Source organism: Ciona intestinalis, unplaced genomic scaffold, assembly GCF_000224145.3.
Source record: "Ciona intestinalis unplaced genomic scaffold, KH HT000068.2, whole genome shotgun sequence".
Lineage (NCBI taxonomy): Eukaryota > Metazoa > Chordata > Ascidiacea > Phlebobranchia > Cionidae > Ciona > Ciona intestinalis.
Window position 1 is genome coordinate 211490 of NW_004190390.2, and position 10014 is coordinate 221503.

General features: G+C 33.5%; 3 protein-coding genes across 3 annotated transcripts in view; all 3 read left to right on the forward strand.

Annotated features, from left to right (window-relative positions):
• The first annotated feature begins 279 nt into the window (after positions 1–279).
• LOC104266530 lies at positions 280–1544 on the forward strand. Its single transcript, XM_009862952.3, has one exon. The coding sequence runs from the start codon at positions 477–479 to the stop codon at positions 1353–1355; it is 879 nt and encodes a 292-aa protein (XP_009861254.2). The 5' UTR covers positions 280–476; the 3' UTR covers positions 1356–1544.
• A 561-nt stretch (positions 1545–2105) lies between these two features.
• On the forward strand, positions 2106–7746 carry LOC100176212 (transmembrane protein 164). Its single transcript, XM_002129714.5, has 6 exons — positions 2106–2146; positions 2972–3287; positions 3771–3897; positions 4854–4912; positions 6176–6422; positions 6713–7746. Exons 2-6 carry the CDS (start codon positions 3022–3024, stop codon positions 6953–6955), a joined length of 942 nt encoding a protein of 313 aa, XP_002129750.1. The 5' UTR covers positions 2106–2146; positions 2972–3021; the 3' UTR covers positions 6956–7746.
• Positions 7747–8157: 411 nt separating this feature from the next.
• Positions 8158–10014, forward strand: part of LOC100185793 (monoglyceride lipase-like) — a 4954-nt gene continuing 3097 nt past the window's right edge. Inside the window, exons 1-4 of the mRNA XM_009862942.3 lie at positions 8158–8690; positions 8938–9043; positions 9292–9398; positions 9675–9811. Coding sequence (XP_009861244.1) covers positions 8645–8690; positions 8938–9043; positions 9292–9398; positions 9675–9811 — 396 coding nt within the window. The 5' untranslated portion in view covers positions 8158–8644. The remainder of the gene's footprint in view (positions 8691–8937; positions 9044–9291; positions 9399–9674; positions 9812–10014) is intronic.

The window sequence follows — 10014 nt, forward strand, 5'->3', positions numbered from 1 at the left end:
AAGAACTTTGTTGGTGCGGAATTTCTGCGTTATTCTGTTTGACTAGGCCGCTTGCCACAGTGCTTTTGTCTGTTGATTAAAAAAATATATACAAACTTTTTCATGCGTTAAAACCTATAGTTAAAATATATAAATATATACTTTTAATATTTATAGTTTTGGTGAGGTTTAAGTGACAGTTTCAGGTTTTGTGAGACGATGCGTATAAGGGGGTCATTATAAATTAGTCTTCTTAAGACCTGAGTCACAAACCCAGAAGCGGGTGTTTCTGTGGTTCTACTTATATGTTAAGTGATTTATTACTGTACGATTCATTTCTTACTAAAGTTAAGGGAAAGGTTTTTGAAAATCTGATTTATCAAAGCGTTATTAATTTTTTTCTTAATATTTGAATCGACACAAAAAAAGCTTTAGAAGTAAAGCATTAAACAACTAACGGGCAGTTTTGTACTTAGATATACATTAAAATATATTAAATGTTATTTCTATCTAGATATAGGAGATTGTACATAATGCCGAGTTTGAATTATGACTATACTCAATCTCTGAGGAGGCAGAACGCACTTTACGTTCTTAAATACAGTGACCCAGTTAAAGTAGCAGAAAACCCAGCACCTGTTGTAGGGTATAGCGGCCATGTACCCTCATATAGAAGCAGCATACATGACCAGAGGGTTATTAGATCACTTATGAGAAGTCTGGTTAGCCCGATGAAACCAACCACTGCAACAGGTTTTGTTAAAGCGGCGTCGAATCTTCCCAAGTTTGAACACGAGAAAAAGGAACAATCCACGGCGTCTTTAAACAAGAGAGCAAGGTCGGCACCCGTGACGTTGAGTGGTACTGATCAAAATGAGAAAACACCACCTCAATCTTCACGGAGCATCAAATCTGGTCAGTCAGTTCGTGTAAGTCCTTCGAAACTTGCCATGATGTCGGCAGGTGGATTGGATAAAATGTCGGCAAGTCGTCCACATACTTCTGCTGCTGTGAGTCAAAAAGTCCAACAACCGATCTCGTCGAGAGCAAGCAGCGCGTCCTCTGTTTCCCTGCGACCGATCACGGAGGAGAAACCCCGGAAGCATCCAACAGGTTATCCACAGACGCTCTACGGCGCCAGCTTCTGGTACGCATGGAAAGACGAAGAAACCAAATTAGATGTTACACGACCTGAGTCGTATCAGCGAGATCGTAGTTTAAATCGACATAATAACGTGCTATACCATAAATACGAAGGTGTGGTACCAAAATACATGGGTTATGTTCCTGGGTATAAGTTCAGGCATGGATCAACATACGGAGTTCTTACTGTGAGAGCCACAGAAGCGGGGGTAGTTCATAAATTGAAGAATTAGTTTAAATTAGAATTTCTTTAGTAATATTCACTATATCACTAATATTTTGGTGGAGTGCAATGCTTAGATATCTATATGTGTTTAGTGGCGTTCTTTTCATTTGCACTAAAGCATTTAAATTGTGTTTACATTTAACCGTGTATTAAGACAAATAATAAAACTTTACAAGAATACACAAGTATACAAAACTACGATGTGCTCAATTTCAAAAGAGACTCAAACTAATCTGACCTTAGCTATTGTATATATTCAATTCAACCCCACTATGTAGGGATTATGGTTTCAGTTGTATATGGATAATGGATGCACCATAGGCTGTATAGAAATACACTCTGGGTTGTATATACTAATAACATGTGCAATGTGTAAAGGGATATACGCATAGATATCATAGTCATATGTATAGCTCAGTGGATATAAGTAAACGGCAATTATTGCCGCGGGATGTAATGCAACAAAACGAATAAGTGATTTTTTTCTTTCCGTGGCTGTAAAAAGACAGTCGTTATAACACGGATGTTCTTTTTTTACACCTTTTCGTTATGGCTAACAATTTAGAGTGGCAGAAAAATGTTTTTTTGAGAAATGTACGCTTACCTTGCCTCTGCCTGATACATTACAATGATATTTCGTGGACAAACATTTTATACGCGCTCTGCCCGAAGAGATTAAAATTTGATTTTTGCACTGCCTACCAAAGATACTTTGTTTTGTTCGACGTAGGGGCTTCCCCAAAATCCTTCGCTAGTTTTATTTTTTTCAAGAAGACGAACGTGGTAGCAGCGGAAGAAGTAAGTCAATGTAGCATATAGCGTTTGGGAAATAAATACAATACAAGAGGTTAGCAGTTTAATATGAACCGGAGCGTCTTGAAACATACAAAAAATATTAGTCTTAAATCGCTTCGTTTACTAATGTTACGATCGCCGCATTTATCTGCATACTTATACACACAAACAGTCATAGAGACAGATTGTCCGATGTAGCTTTCACGGTGTATTTACGTGATTATAGCATGGCTTTGTTAACGGAAACAACGGTGACAGCGTTTAACCAATCAGAGCTTCTAACTCTCAATGCTCCATTTACCGTAATTAGACACAGGTGCTACTTAATTAAACAAACTGCTTATAAGCGGAAACGTTTAATTACGGTCGATCAATCAGTCGCGTTTGCAGTCGATTGACAGCACGATCGTGGCGTTTTGAGATCAGACGATATAATAGCATGCGCAGCGGAAGCTAGCACGTTGGTCGTTCGTCTGAAATACCATCTTACTGTTATATGTAGATTAGGGTTGCTTACAAAATTAGAAAAAAGGATTAATGAGTAAAAAAGGCTCTAAGCTTACAGCTAGAGCTAGCCACACCAATTCAATAAGATTGATTAGAAAGAGTAGTCAATAAATGGTAGATTATTCTGATTAGTGGTTTATTATGTTGCTCCAAAAAAAGAATATACATATATGTATTTGAGTTGTTTGAAAAAAACGTCATTTTTAATACAGTGTATAGTGTAATATTATATGTTATATATATATATATTTATAAATCAATAGTCTTTTTAAAGATTATAATAGTAAACAGATAAGAAGTGTTTAAATGTATTAAATTCAGGTTACAAAAAGATCAAGTTAAACCAGTTGGTACAAGCAATTGTTCATAAGATGCTTGACTGGTTATATAGTGGGGTAGATTTTACCCTGGATGGAAACGGTGGAACGGAGTGTGCTCAATACTTGAGCCTCCAGCATAGGGTATACGAAACCATTTTAGTTGTATTTGTATCAGTTGTTGAGATTATTGTTGCAATAAAATACATCCGAAACAAGCCACTCCACAAGCAAGTAAAGGATAACTTCTATGCGCTAAATGTTGCAAAGACAGAGAGTAACGGTACAGCACAAAAGCATGTTGTTGTATTACAGCCAAGGTAATTGTAATTTATAATATCAAAAATTTATAATAGTTCTGTGGCACAAACGCATAGTGGTAAAGAGCGCCTGCTGCTGGACCAGAGGTTATGGGTCAAGGTTGGGCGCTATCACCATTGTGGGTATATGTATTCTTAGACAAACAGGATATAGCCATAGCTTCAACCCAGAGGTCTCTAATGTGTTTCCAAATTTTCATTTATAATAAAAATGGGTAAAAATACAAAAAAAATAATCATAGCCCAAGTTACATACGTGGTATCTTGTACGAGGTAAGAAGTTGTATGAGACCGAAACACTTGTGTTATAACGACTGATGTTGACCTGCCATACGCAGTTAAATAAATGATGTTTAATTAATTCATTATCAGTCTTGTGTTTGTATAACCAGCACTTCAATAATAAAAAGTGCTTAGTAAGTTAAAGTTAGTATTTATAGAAATTCTAACTTTCAAACAACTAGTCAGCTTAATTTTTAACAGGGCAGCTTTAAAAAGTTTTCTCCTCGTGGCACTGTGTCTTGCGTTTGGAATTGAAATCGGTTACAAGTTCGCAACAAACCAGATAATCTACCTCTTAAACCCATGCCATGTATTAACTGCTTCCATGGTAGGTTGAAAAATATTTTTATTTTTAAAAAATGTTGTCTTAAAATTTGGTAATTTTTTTTTCTTGTATAAGAAAACAACAACACAAATCACAGTTCAATTTGAAAAGTTATATTATGTATAAATACATTATATATTTATACACATAAGATCAAATTTTTAAGTTAGGAACATTGCTTTTAAGCATGTGAATATAACAGTTCTATTGGTATGACTTATATATATGTTTTATTTTTAACAATCTTTAATTTTAAATTGATAAAAAATATTTATTGTTCTTGTAAATAATCTATAAGTATTTATATCTATATATAACATGTTGATTCAAATAGCAATTGAGTTGTTATAACAAGTATTTGTTTCATTTACATTGTACCTTCAACAATATATCGTGCTGTTGTTTTCAAATGAACCGTTTTTTCAATTTGTTTTACTTCTCGGGTTTTGTTATTTTTAGACCAATGAATACAACCGACGTTGGCGTTTAGGTTAAGGTTTCACAGTGTTCTTGTGTTAACCCATTCGTTGTAAAACGGTTTTTAAGCACCAATTTGGTTTTTTGAGTTTTTAAAATTATTTTGATGTGCATTTTACATTTTAACAAAATCTGTTGGCATTTTAAACGAAACAAAATGGTTGCTGAATTAACCATTTTTTATTAAACAAAGCTAATAATATATATAAATATAAATAAATCTTTTAAGGTTGTATATTATTTTGTATCAATATATTGTATAAATAATAAATAATATACACATATATTTATTATATTATAGTTACACAGCATGTTTTTTTTGCAATTAATGATATAGAAAAATAAGATGTTTATTACTATGTATATATAAAATATGGACACTCACTAATAATAGATAATATAACATGTTTTAACATCTAAATTAGAATTAGTATTTGCATGTAATATGGACAGTATTTTACATTTTGAATATACTTATGCAGATATTTCTGCTAGCTGTAGACGAAAACAGGAAATCTCCATTTGTTCAAGCTGTATTCAGGTCAGACGTTAGTGGTTTCTTAATGTTTATACAACTTGCTATGTACCATGTACGGTGTTTAAATAAACCTACTTCCTTCTCGTATTAATTGCCTAGGGCAAAACATTTTAATGTATGCACTAGAAATGCTAGCAAATTTTTTATAATACACGAATGATACTAATGTTAAAAAATAATAAATTTTGTACATTTTCTTTATTTTATATATAACATACATATATATTTATAAACTATAATATTGTATTTTAAACATTTAAACACTGATGGAACACATGCATATTAATTCAAATTTTGTGTTTAATTTTTTTTCTGTCCATATTTCAAAGTATGACCTGACGTTTTCTGCCATAAATAACTGAACAAACAATGTCCTTATATGGTCTGTGTAAATATCCTGAGACTAAATTCAATATTTACCACATAATGAAATATCCCCCCATATTATTAACCCCTAGTAAAGGTGTGTACTCAACATATGGTTTATATTAAAAAGCCTCAGAATTCTAGGAAAACATCATTAACTTTATCAAAACAATCAAACACATTATAAATTGTATTTTCAGCTTCAAGTTTAAACCATATACTTGAAACCAGGGTTCATTGTAGTAAATTATTAAATAAATGTACATTACTGGATATAATAACTGATACTTTGGTACTAGCTTATTGTATGTTTTTTTCATTAAATGTACAGTTATGTAATGTTTGTTTTGCTGCATTTATACAGTGTTTAATCCATAATATTTTTAGTATGCCTTTTATATTCTATAAGCTTGTGTTTGTGTTATTATTATTGTATTGTAGTCTTTAGACTGTTAATTCTGTGGCACAAAAGTTTAGTTTGTTGCCGCAGTTCTGTGTAAATTGCCACTATTTCCTTAATGATACAGTGCTGACGTCTTATGTATCAGTAAAAAGGATACAAGACTGAAATAACCTATTAATTATTTATATGGCAGCATGTGATGATAAAAGCTAGTGTCCTAAATATACAGTGTCACAGTATTTTATATTAAACATTTAATATCTTTTTGTCCCAAGGGTTTACACAGTGTAAAAATTTTGGGTGTTTTATTGATGTGTTTAATCTATTAGTTATTATCACCCACAAAATTTTGTATGTGGTGACTCGTAAGCAGGTAAGAGGTGAATTTAACTTTATCAGAACACCTGTGTTATATTAACTGCAGTTGCTTTGACGGGATAATTGGATTACATTTATTTATTCAAAGGCAATAAAACATTGTTGTTTTACATTTACAGAGTCCAACTTCACTTACTAAGTGGTCCGTTGTTAGCCATCTTACTCCCTGTTGTGAACACAAGACACCTGTCGTGTGAGATTGAATCTTACTGGCTACACCATTGTTTGCTTTATCTGGTTCCCATATATTTGATATCACTGGGAGGTTCATATTCATGTGAACCACTGACAGACTTGTGGTGGCCTGTGTTAAGCGTTGGGGTCGGGTTTCTATACCATTTTACTTTTCTTCAAGGTCTAGCATTGGTAAGTGCTTGGTTGGTTATGAAATGTTATGTTTAGACATGTTTTCTACTTCAAAAGCTTGTACAATTCCTGGTGATGTAAAATGTACATTAATAACAGTAAACCTTTTATATACTCTTTCAGATTTTGTAAGCAACAATTTTTTCCAGTTATGCATTTAAAAAAATTTTTTATCCAGTTTTTACATTTCCTTTTTTACCCACCAAAGAAGAAATATATATATGAAAACATTAGTCAACTTGTATACATAATCGAAATCCATATTTGTGAACCCTTTTCTTAATTTGCAGACAACAAAAGTGAATCTGAACAACATGCTGTGCCCAGCAGTTTCTGACCCTTTTAGGGGTTCCAGTTATCGCATGTGGGCGTTCGCACACCAGCATTTCCTAATTGCAATACATGGCAAACTTTATCACGCATTTTCTTGGCTGGTCATATCATCCTGTCGAAACTGCCATAGTTTTTGTTGTACAGTTTTACATAAAAACCACCATGACGCAACAACCAACAACATAAAGAAAATTGATTAGAGCGCTTTTTCTTTGTTCTTTAGTTTTACGCGATTTATCACCCTTGCCTAATTGTTATCCTAACCACCTAATTTTGGTGCAATAGCGTAGATTTTTATGCAGTTATGAGTGAACATGTGCAAAATTTAAGCTGAACAGCAAACTAATTAACACAACTTCTACGTATTTAGATTTTATTAAAAAATATTGATTTTATCATATTTTTCACTTTTTCATTTTTAAGAGTTCCTATTAGTGAATCATGATGTAAAAATATATAAATGGAAAACATACGTTTTTTTTTTAATTTTCTTGTTACAGATACTGTACGCTCTAAATATAGTAGGGTGGGAGAAGATGAGACACCTTTATCACATGATATCCAAATATCCTGATCGTGTTTTAAACATTTAACAACGGTCTATGATTGTCGTGAAGATACGGTTTTAAGTTCTTTGTATGTTTTTTGTTTACTACCAAATGGGACGAGAAAATGGAATGATAAGGTGTCCCATCTTACCCTGACCTACTATATATATTTATATACAAGAAATTGCGCAAAACGGCAGCCGCACACAAATTTGCAAATCACGGGTGAATTGGTAAATGTAATTAACAGTTTCCAATCCAACGCAGATTAATTAAAACCAAACAACTGGTGAATTAATTTAATTTATTTATTCTTTTTGGCGCAAATACCGTAATGTGCTTATAAAAGCTCCACTTTAAAAAATAAATTGTGAAGATATCGCCATTTCAACGAATACGACAAGTTTTTTGAATTAATACTAAAGCACACTCACGCACTTATATAGAACAACGTACCGAAGCTGGATTAAAAGAATCGCCAGAGGGTCGGTTGTCCAGCAGCTGTTTACATGATCTGGCAATCTGCGTTAATCATATCCCAGTAGTTCAGATGATAGTAGCGCGAAGCCATATAGTATCACGTAGCAGTGTGTTGAAACTTAGAACATTTGGAGGGCAATTTTCAACAAATTAGCGCGTAAATTTAATGAATTTTTAGTTAATATTGGGCAGTGTATTGGAGTATACAAGTACTACCCTACGTAAATTTAATGAACTTTTAGTTAATATTGGGCAGTGTATTGGAGTATACAAGTACTACCCTACGTAAATTTAATGAATTTTTAGTTAATATTGGGCAGTGTATTGTAGTATACAAGTACTACCCTACTATGGCAGTGTAGAAGTGAAATTACACACGTTAAAAGAATGTTTATCGCAAGTGTTTAAACGCCGTTATCGCAAGTGTTTGAACATATTACGAAAGTTTGTTCAGAAACCATACAGACATACACGTAGCACAAGTTTTAAAACACACTTTACCACAAGCGTGAGAAAGCTGCGGGCGCCATTGGCCCATGTCCGTCTGTCGGCATTTCTTTGGAAACGGTTGCTATAGGCATAGTACACGCCCAGCGCCGTGAAATATGGTGAAAATTCACTTTTTTATGGACTTTTTTACAACGAAACAAATTTTACGTTTTTCTGCGTGAAGTGCGATTACCGGTATCGGTATGTAATAAAAGCAATCACAATTTGCGTTTTTCCGCCTGATTCAAAGCGTTCAGCTGCTCAAAGCTCAGTGACATGGTTCACTTCCTATAGTTATTTAATTTTGTTTACAGTAAGCATAGTAAGAAACTGTGGGCATAGATTCGTATTACGTGTTGTTATAGCAGGAAAATGACGGACGCTTCTAACCACAACGATGAAAAAGCGAATGTAACAGGTTAAAATGTATGGTGTAAAACAAATCATTATTAAGATTATCTGTATGATATTTTTGCTAAAATATGTAATTTTAAAAGCATGCATGACTTTGATTGGCCCAACTACTCTACTATATGTACATGAATTTGAATTAATGTCACTATTGTGATGTAGGCTTCTCTTGCAGTAAGCACTAATATATAAAGCAATACTAATATATATATATATAGCACATGAGTTTTTTCTTAACAATACTATTTGCACAGAACACAAAACTTCAAGTGGAAAACCCTTCAGCGAAGTGGATCATTTTATCAATGCAGATGGAAATCATATTTTTTGTCGCTATTGGGAGCCATCAAATACCCCACAGTTAGTTTGTTATTGTTAATATAACTTTAAAAGACGTTTACTCTTTGTAATACAACTTACAACTGACAATGCCTCGCCACACGAGGATAAAACAAGTTACTCTCATTCATTCATATAACTCAATGCAAATAGTGGTTTTCTTTGCTGTATTCCATGGGTATTACAATGTAGGCTGGCACACTAACCACCGTGTCACAATGTAGAAATTAGTAAGTGTGAAAGAAATCTCCCTTTCTTTATTTTACCAGACATTTGATGATGGTAACCCATGGTTACGCTGAACACAGTGGGAGGCATGAGAGGTTGGCTTGTATGTTCAGAGATATGGGATTCTTTGTCTTTGCACATGATCACTGTAAGTATTATATACTATTTTTTTGGAATATATATGTAAAGGGTTTTGTGTTTTTAAAATATTTTTGTATTATACAAAAATTAGTGAGTTAACAGCATATAATATACCTTTGTGTGGCGGCGAAATAACATTCATTATGTTTGGGTGTTCTGTTTCATACACACCGTGCATACTTATCAATAATTACTAATTGTCTTTTATTGCCCTATATTCTATTTAGTTATATATTCCATTGGAGCTATGCTCTCTTGTTTTACACAAGTTTGATTCTTCTAGTTGGTCATGGAGAGAGTGAAGGCCACAAAGTAAATGTTGACGACTACAATGTTTACATCCGTGATATGGTGCAACATGTTAATCTAATGAAGAAGAAATTCCCAGGCTTACCAATCCATTTATATGGACATTCAATGGTAATAACCTTAAGCATAAATGATTTATTCTAATATGTTTTAACCTGCGCGGGTAAGGTCCCACAGTGTGGAACGTTATGGGACCTATCAATTATGCCAGACTTGGTCCATTATCCCAACACCCGGGTTGCTGCCACATGGGCTTCACTAGATGTTGAAGCCTGTCGCTTTCTAAAGGTAGACAACAGGGCCCAAATGTAATT

What these genes read in the sequence shown, in the direction of transcription:
- LOC104266530 (XM_009862952.3), top strand. Translation starts at nt 477, where the DNA reads ATGTTATTTCTATCTAGATATAGGAGATTGTACATAATGCCGAGTTTG.
- LOC100176212 (XM_002129714.5), top strand. Translation starts at nt 3,022, where the DNA reads ATGCTTGACTGGTTATATAGTGGGGTAGATTTTACCCTGGATGGAAAC. An exon ending in ATGTATTAACTGCTTCCATG is followed by an intron (nt 3,898 to 4,853) that starts GTAGGTTGAAAA and finishes ATACTTATGCAG; the next exon opens with ATATTTCTGCTAGCTGTAGA. An exon ending in TTCTTCAAGGTCTAGCATTG is followed by an intron (nt 6,423 to 6,712) that starts GTAAGTGCTTGG and finishes CTTAATTTGCAG; the next exon opens with ACAACAAAAGTGAATCTGAA.